Below are 17,365 nucleotides of genomic sequence, written 5' to 3' on the forward strand. Positions count from 1 at the left end.
ATACACATAGAAGTGGGGTTGTTTTTGCTTTTTGTTGTTGCTTTGTACTTACCCAGAATGTGATGCCTATGAGCTACTTCTCAAATTTATCATATTTCCATTCAGGTAGAGTCTTTCAACAATTTTGGGGACTCACAATGACCTGTCAGTAACCCCTTCACTCTTGCTGCTTCCCACTTCCTTTTTGCTCCTGCATCTGTCCAGTGTCTGGGTAGGCAGGTATACCTGCCCATACTCTGAATATGCAGGGATTCCATTGCTGGAATTTCTTAAAGATTATTTTTTGAAGAGCCGGTTAACCCCTGGTCCAGGAAGGGTTATTTATCTTTGGGAAGACTGGCTATAATGTGGATGGGATGTAGAATAACTGCAAACCTCTTTGTAGTTTATAATATTAAAGCAGCAGATTGGTCTCAAAGATGTCAACACTTCTTTGGTCTTTTGAGAAATGTCTACCTGCTTATGCACAGGGTTTCTTGGAAAACCCACTTACTTAAATGAATCAAGTTTATATGAGGGACTGCCCTATGCAAGGAAGAACAGTTCCTTGAGTAATTAAAACTTAAAAGGTATCCCTGGTAAGAATTAGAAAAATAGCTGATAAACCACATAACAGTACAAAGTTTTTTACAATCTGAAAACAAAATGAACTTACACAATCTGTATTAAAATGAGACTTCTAGTGTCAAAGGAAAGTATTTATAACAAGATTTTACTAAATATTTAATAGTACCAATACATGCAAATACCAACTTCACAAAAAATCTATTATATAAATAAACATCTACATTAATATTAGTAGTGCTCATAATCTTCGTATTATTTTAACAAAAACTAAATGTTAATAATACACAGGAGAGTAAAAGTATCAATACCTAAACAAGTAAAATACACTTATTTTAAAAAACAATTCAACATTTAATGTTGTTGTTATTCTAACTTAGAACAAAGATGGTGTATATAACTGGAATGATTATCTGTGCAAGGTTTTCAGGTGACCACATTTAAGACAACCACCAAACCAAAAGTTAATACTTTTACCTGAGTAGAAGATAACCAAGTCATATATTCTGGTACATTTAAATTATCCTTATAAATAAACTAGACATTCTTTTGTTGTTGTTACTTTACAGAAAAAGCTTCCTTTCACAGTTAATACTTAGAAATATACTTTGGAGCCAGATAAAATCGTAAACTCCAGCTCTTCTACCTACTAGCTTTAAGACTTTGGGCTAGTTTCTTAACCTTCCTAAACTCATTTCCTCATCATACAATGGAGAAAATAAATGTTTCAAAGATTGAGATAATATATGTGAATACATATGTGAATATATGTGAATTGTGTCCCCCCCATTCATATGTTGAAGTCCTAATCCCCAATACCTCAGAATGTGACTGTACTAGAGACAGGCTCTTTAAGAGTTAATTAAGTTAAAATGAGGTCATTAGGGAAGGCCTCACCCATTATGACTTAATGTCCTTACAAGAAGAGGAAATTAGGACACAGACAGATACAGAGGGAAGACATTGTGAGACACAGGGAAAAGATATCCATCTACAAGTGAAGGAAAGAGGCCTCAGAAGAAACCGACTCTGCCAACACCTTTATCTCAAATTCTAGCCCCCGGAATTGTGAGAAAATAAATTTCTGTTGTTTAAGCCCCCTAATACATGGTATTTTGTTATGGCAACCCTAGAACATTAATACAATATGTGAAGAATTTAGAATAGTGCCTGGGACATGGTAGGTAATCAATAACTTAATTACTACTGTTATTTCCCCAGAGCTTTTCTAATATTCAACTCCACACATAATTCCATTCTTAAGATGTTCATTTAATGGCTAAGTGGCAAAAGAGCAAGACTTTGTTGGGATACACAGAATGCTATGGACTCTCAGCATATTCTTGCTGGGTTTGAGCACTCTTTTTCCAGGCCATTTCTCAGGGATGTGTTTCTAGCGAGTAACCCTGAATGATGATGTAACATCTCACTCCAGACCAAGAACAGGCTTACTTCTGCTTACTGTAAAAGTTGTGATTTGCCCAAGTTATGCACTCCTCTCCCGTAACACCACCTCTTGCGCATGCATTCATCATGGGCCCTTTATGTCACCTCTGTGGGACTTGAAAGGACAGAGGACCAAAATAAGCCAACACAAAGCTCTGGCTACTGTAAAGTCATTTCTGATCCAGGATTGTTTTCTGGCTGTATCCCATTACATTTTAACTGATAGCTTATAAACAGGGCAAAATCTCAGACCCTACACAGTTCTTTACTGCTTTGGCTGAGAGAGCCATGGTTTCTGAAAAAGATGAGGGCCCCACTGCTCTGGGTTAAGAGATATGACTCCCTGGGATCCAACAGTAAATATTAAGTAGTGGGAAAGGGGTAGGGGAATGAGTCTCCCACTGTCCTGCCTGTTAATTTATGTTTGGAGGCTAAGCAGTGAGAAGTAGGATTAAAACAAGCCACCCAAATGGTGTATTGGTTGTTGCTCACTCACCTCAGGGTGGGAAGAGCAATATTAATATGATAACAAGGCAGCATGCCCCAGGGCTCTAGCCAAGAAGTGTGGCTATTCCTGCTAAGTGAAGGGGTCCTCAAAGCTAAAACAAATGCTACCAGCAAGGAGGAAATAAAATTGCAAGTTTGTTGAGTACAAGTTGGACAGCTGATCAAAAACAAAAGTAAATGCAATATTGGAGCCATTCTTTCCCTTTACACTTTTGGTAACTCCTTCACCCTCTACCCTGACCTCAGTTGCTTTAAGGAGAAAGCCAAGTATGATGGGAATACATGGGGGAAGAAAGTGACTCAAACTTTTACAGCTGTTAGATACAGGTGCTCGTCACCATTCTACCCAGTCCCATAGGGGAAGCTGGTATCGGGCACAGGGTGGTCAAAGGTACCAAAGGCTGCAGGACACTGAGGAGGTGCAAGGTTAGTTACATGGAGGGCAAAAAGAAAGATCCCCAGAGTGTGGGGGTTCCCCAGATACTGGGAAGTGCACAGGAAAGAAGCTGGTACCAACACTGAAGCAAGGGGCCAAAAAAAGAAAAAAAGAGGCTCCTTGGATGCAACCTTTACCCCTTGCTCCTTTCTGGAGCTCCCAACCAGGGAGCTAACATAATCTCCTCACCACAGTTAAAGCTCCTAATGTGCCAATGTTAAACTTGCCATATTCCCATACAGGGGATAAAGTGACTGAAGTCAATTGATGGGATTAGAACGAATTGTTATGAAAATATGTAATTGGTATTGAGGTGTTATATGCTTATATTGTAAATGCTCATAGAGTGCCAGAGGAGATCCTCCCATCCAGGGTATTGCTGCTCTATATAGAGAAATGAGACAAACTTCCTGCCATCTACTACCATGCTCTAACCCATCCTAACCTATTGGCGAGTTGGGGTTTAGTGTGAGCGCCTCTATGCTCTGATATCCCAAATGTTCACTATATAGATGATGTTCTGGTCAAGTTAGAAGCTTGTCTCAATGGTTTTGACTGTGGCCATTAACAACCTCCACCAGTAAAAGTGGCTGCTAAACCCAAACAAAATCCAGAACTCTGTTTGCCAAGCCATTTCTCAGCATTGTTTAGACAGAGTCATAGCACTTAATCCCCCTGGGAGTCAAACAAACAAATGTTTTCTCCTTATTAAGACTTATTCAGTATTGGAGGCAGTTCATAATGCGATCGATGGCAGCTGCAAGATGTGAAAATGTACAAACACAGAAACCAGGACAACCTTGTTTCAATCTAACTGATCTTATGCTTCTCTTAAATGTTTGAGTAGCCTTGGATTTTGCCATTATGGCAACTGAGGCTGCAACTACTGGGTGGCACTACCTATGTGACTTAATCAAATCTATATAATGGTGATTCAAATCAGGTTTCACAACAAATCCCGAAGTAGAGTGACCGTGCCCTTGTTGGGGTTATGTGCTTGTATGTGGGAAAAATGGGCCATAGTAGGCCTCTCCATCAGGGAGGGGGGATTTGTTTTTGGCCCACCTATTGCCTCCTGTCATTTTGTCATTGACACCGAAGATCAGCAACTCAGTCAAAGCTCCCTTGTGAGGGTCATAATATATGATACATTGGTCTTACAATACATTCAGCCTAATAAAAAGACCCCGTTGGAATTTAAAATTGACTAAATTCAAGACCCAAGGGGACATGACTGAGGTCAATACTGCAGATTGGTTTCATCCTGCTGCTCAGAGTCTGTTGACAGTAGCCTTAATTAACTGCTATATGAAACCAACTGAATAGATCTGGTATTGACGAAACAACCTGTTTATCAGATTAATCAGACTAGTAAACAGAGTGGCATTCTTCCATGAAAATTCAAGTTTGGCCAAGAACATGTCAGGTTAAGAAGTGAGTAAATGGAAGAGGTTATCCATTATGGGCTCTGAATGACACTGCATACTTTCTGGGTGTGCCTTGAATGCAAGGACCTGACCTATCTTTACCCAGTCCATGTCTTAGGCTTGCGTTTACACTAAGCAACCTTGAGGCATGAGGTAGCAACTACCCCCTTGCAACTGCAAGTTGCAACTATAAAAGCAGTCAATGTCCCAAGCTCAGTGTTCCTTTTCTGTAACACAACCCACTGTATGTGCAGGCTTCCATCACTGGCCTTTTATGTTGCTCTTATGGGGCTCAGAGAAATGGGAACCGATACAAACCAACAGGAAGCTCTGGCTACCACTTTTGCTGTGAATAATAAAAGTGCTTTGTCTCTGTCCAAGTGTCTCATGTATCCTGTAGCATACCACGAAATAGTTAACAGGCTAACCTGTTAGCTTGTAAGTTGGGTGAAATCTCAGACCCTGCAATTACTGACAGACATCAATAATCTTTAATGGCTGGCATTTTAGGCACTACGACTTGGCTACTAGGAAATTTATTATTAGCATGATATATAACAAAATATTATTTTCCAAAGACTTAGCCAATAACACTACAAAAATAAAAAGCCCTCTGTTTCCTGTGAATTTAACCGTGTGTGTCCAAGTCCAGTAATAATTTCACTGTCTGTCTGAAGTACTAATAGTACTAAATCCAAAGCTCGGCGCCATGCCTCAATCTTTGGTATAACAACGTCATAAATGCTTGGAATCTGTTCCAGTTTATTTGAAATGCCTGAATTAAAAATTCCACTATTTAATTTACTATATTCATTCAAGATGTAAGATGAAGGAGAGCCAGAGTCTGTGGCATTTTGTAGATGCTGTTGAATGAATGTGCTGGCTTCGAATTCTGATGAGCAATTGGCCGTGTTATATATGAGAGTTGAAAGGTATTTGTGCCATCCATTTGCCAGGCATTTAAGCACAGTTGATCTGTATAGTGCCAGAGATGAGGCCAGCCAAGAGGAAGTATTATGAAGCCATCCTGAACAGATGTGGTTTCTTTTACTCAGTGATTGCTCTGCAAGAATTTGAAGATGGCTAAGACACAAAAATTCAACTGCACCACCTCCAAGGAAGACCTGTTGCTCTTTTAGAGCATAATACAGACGAGAGGCACAAGTCCAGAACCTATCTTCTTTGGATTGCATCTGTGCAGTGACTGGGCTAGTGAGCACTACTGTAACCAAATTAATTCCTTCTATTTTTATCACGATTGTGATTATGTTGATTCTATCCATGACATCCGAAGGAATACTTCTCCAGAAGGTCACGTAGACCCCACTGCCCACACAGTTTTCATTCACTTGTGTGATATAGGTCACCTGTACTGCTCCTGAAGCTTCTGCAAAAGCCTGCATCACATTGCTATTCACTGCCCCAAGTACCAACCGCTTATTGTGTATGCACTTTTCAATTAAGTGTTCAGACACATTTCCTTGTACCAGGACAAGGTTCACATGGAACTTAATTAGTACCTGTAATACATAATTTGTCCACAGTTCTTCTGAGCTGTCTTGAACCTTCATGCTTTCCAGTACTGTGTTAATATTTGTAGCCTTGTTAAATCCCAGGTGGCGATAATACTCTGTGAGGTCACCCTCAATGAGAATAATCCGGAGAGGCTGATTCTGTAATTCCCTAATCAGAGCAGAATTAGATATTGATACTACAGTGACAAATCCTGGGCAGACACAAGAGAAAGCTTCAGGTACACCTGGTAAACAGCAAGTGAAGAGTCTTGAAATGTCAAACCTAAATGGCATCGTACAGCTGCCTTGCCGCATACTTGCATTCTGATACTGCAGCCGTACTGCTTCATCTACCAATTTCATGCTGTTGTGATCTCCATGACTTAAACCCATCTCCAACTCTACCAAATCATTACATCTGTAAGTATGGGGAGAAGCTGCACCATGTTGTTCTAGAAATCCATCTGGTTTGTTTATCCACTGATTATTATCTGTCCTATTAAAATGCCTACTGTGGATTAGTATTGACTTTCTATAATGGTTGCCTGTGAGCAGACTGTTTTTCAGAGTTTGAGGATTTTGTAACGTGTTTTTATCTGCTTCAACTTCAGCCTGAGGTCTAAAGAGTTTAGGTGATTTAACAGGTATCCCAGAAAGATTGTAAATGGTCAGTGATGGAGAGGCAACATCTTTGAGATCATGCTCTTTCTGTAAACCAGTATCTGAAGGGATTTGTAGAAAAGGGCACAAACTGCCACTAAATGTTTCAAGTCCAGAAAATGTCTTTGTGCTGTCTATATGGTCAAATACATTGTGGATAGGTACTTGAAGGGAAACTACCTCTTCAATGCAAGAGGTCAAGCCTTCTGACATTGCAGACACTATTAATGAAATGGGGACACCTAAATGGAGACATTCTTCAGCAGCACTGCTCCATGCACCGACGAGGAACAGAAGAGTACTGGTTCCAGTTTTGTATGTGTTATTTTGTGCTTGAACTGCTTCATTGAGAAGTTGTCCCACTGCGCTGGTTAAATCCAAACTTTCGAGAAGCCTTACTGTTGAACTGATTAACACACTTTCATGACACTCTGCATCTATAATAAATTTAGATGATTTTAATGGGCCTAGGAAAGTTCTTCCTGTTCCTGCAAATGATGAAAGTTGTTGAAGTCCCATGTGCCTTCTTTTATTTATGACCCTGCAAGCCATCACCATGAATCATCATCTGCAAATAAAATAAACACTTGGAAATTTATTCAGTGTAACTCATGGTTATAATTGCTTATAAAAGAAAAATCAGATATAGTCCCTGCCTTTGAGGAGTTTCTGGTATATATAGTTTCCACTAAATATGGTCAGTGCAATGATAACAGTACTATAATGATATTTCGATAAAGGTATGGTCATGTGGAGAAGGAACACTTCATCCAGTAGGGGAAGTGGATCACGCAGGCAGTGATTCTGGTAGTATTTACAATTATTTGATCCTACCATGTTTTCGCTGTCCTTCACCCCCTACCCCATATTATCAATTCTCTTCTTACCCAGTTTAAATTCCTATCTGTCAATTATTACATTCACTCCCTTGCACACATATCCTCAAAATCCTTATCCCTCTTCAGGTTCATCCTACTCACCTTGCAAAGACACTAATCTTGATGAAATCCAACTCTCTACTCCATGCTTACCTTGCCGCAGCTGAAAATAAAAAGAAAGACAAACACAACCATGCTGGTATCATTTCAAACCTCAAGTGGCCCTTATTGTTGCTTGGCAATCTACTTTCCTAGTTCATTTATCTTTTTTTTTTTTCCTTTTTATAAAAGGCTATTGCTTTTTGGGTTCTATTTTTAAAAGTTTTGCCTAGCCCCTGAGATAATCTTCTAAAAATGTTATGGTTTTAGTCTTTCATGTCTATGGACCTACCTATTCTGGATATTTCATATAAATAGAATCACACAATATGTGACCTTTTGTGTCTGGCTTCTTTCATTTAGCATAATGTTTTTGAGGTTCATCCACACAGTATTAGGTATCAGTACTTCATTCCTTTTTATGGCTGAGTAATATTCCACTGTATGTATGTATCACCTTGTTTATCTGTTGATGGACATTTCAGTTGTTTCTACCTTTTATCTATTGTGAATTGTGCTACTATGAACATTTGTGTACAAGTATCTGAGTATCTGTTTTCAATTCTTTTGGGTATACACCTAGGAGTGGTCACATGGTCACTTTATGTTTAACTTTCTGAGGAACTGCCAAACTGTCTTCCATACAGCTAAATCATTTTACTTTCCCACCGGCAATATATGAGGGTTTTACTTTCTCCACATCCTTGCTGTATTGATTTCCTAGGGCTGCTATACCAAATTACCAAAAACTGGGTGCTTAAAACAATACATTTTTAGGGGCGCCTGGGTGGCTCAGTCGTTAAGCGTCTGCCTTTGGCTCAGGTCATGATCCCAGGGTCCTGGGATCGAGCCCCGCATTGGGCTCCCTGCTCTGCAGGAAGCCTGCTTCTCCCTCTCCCACTCCCTCTGCTTGTGTTCCCTCTCTCGCTGTGTCTCTCTCTGTCAAATAAATAAATAAAACCTTAAAAAAAAACCCCAAAAAACAATACATTTTTATTCTCTCATGGTTCTGGAGTCCAGAAGTCTGAAATCAAGGTATCTGCAGGGCCATGATTCTTCTGAAGGCTCTAGGGAAGGCTCTTCCAGCTTCTACTTGGCTCCTGGAGGTCCATGGCTTTTGGTAACAAAACTCAGTATCTGCTTTTCCTTCATATAGCTTTCTTAAAAGGACACCATTCATTGTATTTAGGGTCAACCCTAATCTTGCATGACCTTATCTTAACTAGCTACTTCTATAAAGACCCTATTTCCAAATAAAATCACATTCTGAGATTCTGGGTGGACATGAATTCTGGAGGGAACACTATTCAACCCAGTATGCGCACCAATACATATCTTATGTTTTTTTGTTTTTTGTTTTTTTAATCATAGACATCCTAATGGATGTGAAGTGATATTTCATTTCGGTTTTGATTTTGTCTTTCTCTAATGACTAGTGATGTTAAGCATCTTTTCATGTACTGGTTGGCTATTTGTATATTATCTATTCAAATCTTTTGCCCATTTTAAAATTGGGTTGTCTTTTTGTTGTTGAATTGTAAGAATTCTTTACATATTCTGGAAACAAGAATCTTATCAAAATACAATTTACAAATATTTTCTCTTTCTGTAGGTTGTATTTTCCATTTTTGATAATCATTTTGATGCATTAAAGTTTCCCATTTTAATGAAGTTGAATTTGTCTATTTTTTCTTTTGTTGCTCATGCTCTTGGTATCATATCTAAGAATCTATTGCCAAATCCAAAGTCATAAAGATTTGACCCAGTGTTTTCTTCAAAGAGTTTTATAGTTTTATATCTTATATTAAGTTCACTGATACATTTGATTTTTGTACATGGGATGAAGTAGGGGTCCAACTTCATTTTTTTGCATTTGGATGTCAAATTGTCCCAGCATCATTTGTTGAAAGACAATTCTTTTCCCAATTGACTGGTTTTGGCGTCTTTGTAAAAAATCAATGGCAACAGATTTTTGGGTTTATTTCTAGACTCTCAATTCTATCTGATTGGTCTATATGTTCATCCTTAAGCCAGGAACACATGATCCCATGACCCTGAGATCATCATGACCTGAGCCAAAATCAAGAGTCATATGCTTAATCGACTAAGTCACCCAGGTGCCCAAGGACCACACTTTTTTGATTACTGTAGCTTTGTGATGGGTTTTGAAGTGAGGGAGTATGAATCCTCCAACTTAGCTCTTTTTGTTTTAGCTTTAACATTTATATTTATAATTCATCTTAAACTGATTTTCTGTAAATGGTGTGAGGAAGGGTCATTTTGTTTCCTCCTGGATATCCAGGTACTCCAGAATAATTTGTTGAAAAGACAAGCTTGAAAGGACTGGCTTTTTGTTTGTTTTTTCATTTCTAACGTGTTCTGACAGCTCATTAAGTATGAGGCACTTTACATGCATTATGTAATATAGTTCTCATAATATTATGAGGTAGGTACTACACTTAACCTATTAAAATGAAAAACAGATAAGTAACATACCAAACCTCAAAGCTAGTAGGTTATGAACTAAAATTCAGATTTGTCTAATGCCAGAGTCCCATGCTATTAACTACCATACAATACTGCCTTCTGGCTGCCCCTCTACCCGACATGATAGTGATTCACCTTTTCTCCTGTAGAATTTTCCACTGCATTTTGCACTTCCAAACTTTCTTGCCTTCTTTCAAGCCTGTTCATACCCTTGATATGGATATGCCCTTTTTCCCCCAAGCATCAGAGTCTCTGTTTATGGTTTCCTCTTTATACTATGTTTAAATCACAACATATTACCATATGAATGGGAAAGTCCTACAGAATTTAGAGCAAAAGGAAAAAGTCATGGACTATTTCAAACTTTCAAAGTCTGTATTTATGTGAAAACAGTTTTCCCAGAGAAGACATGAAATTATTTAAACAAAACAAAATTTACAAGCAAAAAGTTACATAAAACTGATCTCAAAATATTCAATTATTTCACTTATATGTGGAACCTAAAAAACAAAACAAACAGAAAAGGCAGAAACAGACCCATAAATACACAGAACACACTGGTGGTTGCTAGAGGGAAGGGGTGTAGGGGATGGGCAAAAAGGGGCAAAAGGGAGTGGGGGGTACAGGCTTCCAATTATGGAAGGAATAAGTCACAGGGATGAAAGGTACAGCATGAAGAATATCATCAATGGTATTGTAAGAGCACTGTATGGTTACAGATGGTGGCTATACTTGTGATAAGTATAGCATAACATATAGAGTTGTCGAATCACTATGTTGTACACCTGAAACTAATATAATATTGTGTCAACTATATTCAATAAAATATGAATAAACAAATAAATATTCAAGAGAAATGCCATTTCAGCATTTGAAGACTCTATTCCAAGTTTCAGCAGTAATTAAAAAAAAAAAAAAGTCTTAGCATTCCTAAGTTTAGAAAAGCTCCTAAATAATTATTTTGGAGACATTAGTTAACTAACATAAAATAAAAACTCAAACAAAAATCCCTCATCTTCTAAAAAGTTGAGTATAAAAAGGCAAAGACAGCAAAGAGAATGGTGAAATAAATAATTTCAAAGATCAAAAAAACATCTCTGATAACTTTTCTTGGCATTGAATTGACACACTCTGATTTTTGTTCTGCAATACATCAGCACCAATGTTTTCCACAAACAGCTGTTTTATTATTGGGTTCCCTAACAACTTTAACTTGCCAGCTTAATGTGACATCAAAAGCATCCTTCTTTTCCTAATATGCCTAGTCTTGTTTAAGGCATTTGGTTTAGAATACCATGACATGCAATACTTTTCAGGAGTTGAGGTTTTTAAAAATATTAATATTTTCTGAGTACAGATTCTTTGCCTCTTTGGTTAGATTTATTCCTAGGTATCTTATGGTTTTGGGTACAATTGTAACAGGGATCGACTCCTTAATTTCTCTTTCTTCTGTCTTGTTGTTGGTGTATATAAATACAACTGATTTCCGTGCATTGATTTTATATCCTACCATTTCACTGAATTCTTGTATGAGTTCTAGCAGTTTTGAGGTGGAGTCTTTTGGGTTTTCCACATAAAGCAACATATCATCTGCAAAGAGTGAGCGTTTGACTTCTTCTTTGCTGATTCGGATGCCTTTTATTTCTTTTTGTTTTCTGATTGCTGTGTTTAGGACTTCTAGTACTATGTTGAATAGCAGTGGTGATAGTGGACATCCCTGCCCTGTTTCTGACCTTAGAGGGAAAGCTCTCAGTTTTTACTCAGAAAACTATAAAATACTCATGAAAGAAATTGAGGAAGACACAAAGAAATGGAAAAATGTTCCATGCTCATGGATTGGAAGAACAAAGATTGTGAAGATGTCAATGCTACCTAGAGTAATCCACACATTGAATGCAATCCCTATCAAAATACCATCCACTTTTTTCAAAGAAATGGAACAAATAATACTAAAATTTGTATGGAACCAGAAAAGAGCCCGAATAGCCAGAGGAATGTTGAAAAAGAAAAGCAAAGCTGGCAGCATCACAATTCCGGACTCCCAGCTCTATTACAAAGCTGTCATCATCAAGACAGTATGGTACTGGCACAAAAACAGACACATAGATCAAGGGAACAGAATAGAGGGCCCAGAAATGGACCCTCAAGTCTATGGTCAACTAATCTTCGACAAAGCAGGAAAGAATGTCCAATGGAAAAAAGACAGTCTCTTCAACAAATGGTGTTGGGAAAATTGGACAGCCACATGTAGAATGAAACTGGCCCATTTCCTTACACCACACACAAAAATAGACTCAAAATGGATGAAAGACCTAAATGTGAGGCAGGAGTCCATCAAAATCCTAGAGGAGAACACAGGCAGCAACCTCTTCGACCTCAGCTGCAGCAACTTCTCCCTAGACACATCTCCAAAGGCAAGGGAAGCAAGGGCAAAAGTGAACTATTGGGACTTCATCAAGATAAAAAGCTTTTGAACGCAAAGGAAACAGTCAACAAAACCAAAAGAAAACTGAGAGAATGGGAGAAGATATTTGCAAATGACATGTCAGATAATGGGCTAGTATCCAAAATCTATAAAGAACTTATCAAACTCAAAACCCAAAGAACAAATAATCCAATCAAGAAATGGGCAGAAGACATGAACAGACATTTCTGCAAAGAAGTCATCCAAATGGCCAACAGACACATGAAAAAGTGCTCAACATCGCTCGGCATCAGGGAAATCCAAATCAAAACTTCAATGAGATACCACCTCACACCAGTCAGAATGGCTAAAATTAACAAGTCAGGAAAGGACAGATGTTGGCGAGGATGCAGAGAAAGGGGAACCCTCCTACACTGTTGGTGGGAATGCAAGCTGGTGCAACCACTCTGGAAAACAGTAGGGCGGTTCTTCAAAAAGTTGAAAATAGAGCTACCCTATGACCCAGCAATTGCACTACTGGGTATTTACCTCAAAGATACAAATGTGGTGATCCAAAGGGGTACGTGCACCCCAATCTTTATAGCAGCAATGTCCACAATAGCCAAACTATGGAAAGAGCCAAGACGTCCATCAACACATGAATGGATAAAGAAGATGTGGTATATATATATACAATGGAATATTGTGCAGCCATCAAAGAAAAATCCTGCCATTTGCAACGACGTGGATGGAACTGGAGGGTATTATGCTGAGCGAAATAAGTCAGTCAGAGAAAGACATGTATCATATGATCTCACTGATATGAAGAATTCTTAATCTCAGGAAACAAACAGGGTTGCTGGAGTGGTGGGGGGAGGGAGGGATGGAGTGGCTGGGTGATAGACATTGGGGAGGGTATGTGCTTTGGTGAGCACTGTGAATTGTGTAAGACTGATGAATCACAGAACTGTACCTCTGAAACAAATAATACATTATATGTTAAAAAAAAAAAGATAGGAAGGGAAAAATGAAGCGGGGGAAATCGGAGGGGAGATGAACCATGAGAGACTATGGACTCTGAGAAACAAACTGAGCGTTCTAGAGGGGAGGGGGATGGGGGGATGGGTTAGCCTGGTGATGGGTATTAAAGAGGGCACATTCTGCGTGGAGCACTGGGTGTTATATGCAAACAATGAATCATGGAACACTACATCAAAAATAAATAAATAAATTAATTAAAAATATATTAATATTTTCTGACAGGTATGATTAGCTTTTTTCATTATCAAAATCAACAGTTTGCATATCTCCAGTCTATACCCAATATAGCAGTCTAAATCATATTCCATTACTTAAAAACCTTCAACTTGGAACATAAAGGTCTTTACTCCTTTGTCTGACACAGGAGCCCCTTTAAAAAATCCACCCAGATCCTTTCAGTCTTTTGCTCAAAGTTTTGCTATGCCTTCTCATTTCACTAGGAATGAAAATCAAGGTCTTACTAAAGCCTTAATAATCTGCACTCCTCCCTCTTACTCTTCTTTGTTTTCTACTACGCTATCCCTCGAGCAATCTCCAAGTCACGCTCCCTAACTTAAGAGTTTCTGTTCTAGTTATTCCCTCTGGGATGTTCATCCCTGAGAAATCTATTGCCTTACCACCTCTAAATATTTACTCACATTTACCCTTTTCAGTGAGGCCTTCCTTGAGCACCCTATATAACACAACAAACTCCTTTTTTTCCTCTACACTTGGATTCCCTTTAACTGCTCTAGTCCTCTTTTCCATAAAACTTACCACCTTATAAAGTAGTACACAGTTTACATATCTATTTATTATTTATTGACCATCTCCCTCTGTTGGAATGTAATTCCCACGAGGACTGAGGTATCCCACATACCAAGAATATTGTCTGACATGCTGCTGACACTCAATAAATATTTCATGAACAAATGAATGAATGGTTTTCACCTTATTTGCTAACTTAACTTTTAAGTACAAAACTGACAAGATTAAACAGATTGCTGTCAGTATTACTCCACCAAAATTTAAGTTTCAATCACCTTTAGTGTTGACATGCTTCCTATTTGGCACTACCTTAGTTGAGATCCTTTAATTGCTTCCAGAATGGTTCCTCCTTCACATGGTTGTCAGAATTATCTTTGCAAAGCACAAACCTAATCAAAGTAGTCCATTGCCTAAAAACATCTATCTATCTTAGAAAATAAAAATCTTTACTCCTTAGTTTGACAAAGGTGTCCCATAATTGGACCTCAATGTAATTTATGACTCATTTTCCACCTTTCCTTATAACCCTATGATCTTGCCACACTAGAACATACATTTATTTTCATTTTCACACATGCTATATTCAGATTTGAATATCCTACCCTTTCTTCATCTTGGCAAGTGCTATATTATCTTTCATGACCCAAGACAAATACCACATTTTTTAAAATTTTATTTATTTATTTGAGAGAGAGTGAGAGAGAGAGAGCGTGCATGAGTGGGGGGAGGAGCAGAGGAAGAGGGAGAAGCAGACTTCCTGCTGAGCAGGGAGCCTGATGCAGGGCTCTACATTTTTGATACAACCTTCTTCAATGCCCCAGTAAGAAGTAGTGCCTCCTTCCTGTACTCAAGCACTTTCTACACACATCTACTAAAGCACTTAGCACCCTGAATTTAAAACTCTGTATTTATGTCTGTCCTTTCTCTCCCACTAACCTGTGGGTTCCTTACTTTTATTCATCTTTATACTCTACACTCAGCTCCTTTCAAACTCACCCAATAGTTGGCACAGTATAGGACATGTGGAAAGTGTTAAGTAAATTTAGTAGAATTAAGAGTACCAATGGATTTAATATTTTCCTAGACTAATTATTATTACTACTACTAATGTTTTACAATACAACTGGATTAGTCACAGCTATTTTTCAAGACTAAGTACTTCTTAGACCCAAGACCTAGAAATCGCAATCTGAGACTATAATAAAAAAATCATTTTTACTAGAAGTTAATTTCCCAAATATAAGAACCTAAATCATAAAGTGATATAAAAGCAGGTTAACATATTACTCAGCCTTTTAATTGCCATAAGATCAAAACTGATCTAGGTTAGAATTCGGTTCTATATATTTGATCCCTATTCATTTCTGGGTCTCAGAAATCCCCTTAACATTAGTAGTAAAGATGAAGTAAATGTCCTTGAAACTCATCAAGGGCAAACTTCCCGGTGAGGTTAATGGCCTGAAAAATCAAAATACAATTAACCCTTAAACACCTGGGGCTAAGGACAAGCACCACTGCACAACTGAAAATCCAAATATTAACTCTTGACTCCCCCAAAACTTAACTACTAATAGCCTACTGTTGTTTGGAAGCCTTACCGATAACAGAAACAGTCAATTAACACATATTTTATATGTTACATGTATTATATGCTGTATTCTTACAATAATACCTTTAATAAAAAATTTTTTCAGTACATCTAGGCTACAGGGTTCAAGAGGGAGTTTTTTCAAATTGTGGCAAACCTCCAAAAAAAAAAAAAAAATCCATGTATAAGTAGGCCCACACAGTTCAAATCCTTGTTGTTTAAGGGTCTACTGTATTATAATTAAGTGAATGAACATTTTACTTAATTCACAAAATATCTTGAACTTGCATAATTTTAATTTCCACTGGGACAACTTTATATGGAAAAATCACTTCTAATATTAGAATAACTTACCCATTTTCCAGAATCCTAATGTGTTGTTTATCTATGATTACAAAGCTTGGGTGTCTGACTGGGATATAATGTGAACCAGACAGGATGATGGTTTTGGAAAATGTGCCATGCTTTACATACTACAGTATGAACACTGATTTGGGAGACTGCTTCAAGAATGTACTTTGCACATTTTTCTTGCCCTGCCTTCAAGGAGATAAGTGGGATAAAGGGAGAAAAAAAATACTAGGCAAAAGTTAATGTTCCTCATGAATCCACTACTGGAGAATCCAGTATGATTTTTGGGAAATAAAGGACTTACTCGGCAGAAGGTACTGCAGGAGGTATAAAAGAGTCCTGATGTGTGAGGAATTAGGGTTAGAAGTTTTAAAGGACTATCACCTCTTCATTTCTACCAGGAAGTCAGTCCACCTCATTCTATCCCACCCTTTTGCTGGTCCCTGACCAGATTCACGACTGGGCAAACCAACAAGTCTGGCCCTCTGGACAGGAATTTGCTTTGATTTACAGTAGTTATGGGCTTCTACATCTCGGCAATGACTGAGTCAATTGGATTATCAGGCTACCTATGTCTGACTCATGACTGTGGATCTATGCTGGATATGGCTGGAAAGCCGGCCACATCTTGGGATTCAACCACAAGAATGGCTGAGGGTGAGAGAGTGGGGTGGGGGAGGAGGGATAGGTGTCTGATCGTGATTATGGTTGGAGCCAAAGTCCTACCCGGCAAATACATACAACATTGGTAAAAGCTCCTATGCAGTGAGGCTTGGTGCATCCCAACACCCATCCTGCCCCCATACCTACTTGCTTCCAGCCATTCGGCTACCGCGCCAGAATCCCTCTGAACCAGGTAAAAGGGAAAAGCTAAAGGCCAAGCCTCAGGCACTGTGGAGGCAGAGAAATATCTAGCGGCCCTGGAAAGGTCAGTCCCCTCCCACCTCTGTTAATCCCCGCCGGACGGTAAACCAAAACTGGACCAATTTACCCGGCCCGCCAGGCCCTGGATTCTCATCCTTTCCCGGGGCACGAAGAGGTCAAAAAAGCAAAGAAAGGCTCTCCGCGTCTGCACTAAAGACTTAGCAGTCGGTGGAAGCACCTCGTTACTAACCTCATTCTTTTCTCCATCTTCACGCGAGGCTTCAGATCCCAGCTTCCCACCTCAGACGACGTTAGGGCTAGCACTGGGACACCAAAGCCCCGGGACAAAGAC

General features: G+C 38.7%; 1 protein-coding gene across 1 annotated transcript; it reads right to left on the reverse strand.

Annotated features, from left to right (window-relative positions):
• Positions 1-904: 904 nt before the first annotated feature.
• BBS12 (Bardet-Biedl syndrome 12) lies at positions 905-17,356 on the reverse strand. The gene is made up of 3 exons (XM_028102221.2): positions 17,264-17,356; positions 7,535-7,595; positions 905-7,122 (listed from the first exon to the last, which is right to left on the reverse strand). The coding sequence occupies exon 3, from the start codon at positions 7,110-7,112 to the stop codon at positions 4,974-4,976; it is 2,139 nt and encodes a 712-aa protein (XP_027958022.1). The 5' UTR covers positions 7,113-7,122; positions 7,535-7,595; positions 17,264-17,356; the 3' UTR covers positions 905-4,973.
• Positions 17,357-17,365: the final 9 nt, after the last annotated feature.

Source organism: Eumetopias jubatus, unplaced genomic scaffold, assembly GCF_037043125.1.
Source record: "Eumetopias jubatus isolate StellerSeaLion01/CBP00866 unplaced genomic scaffold, mEumJub1_p1.0 scaffold_2, whole genome shotgun sequence".
Taxonomy (NCBI): Eukaryota; Metazoa; Chordata; class Mammalia; order Carnivora; family Otariidae; genus Eumetopias; species Eumetopias jubatus.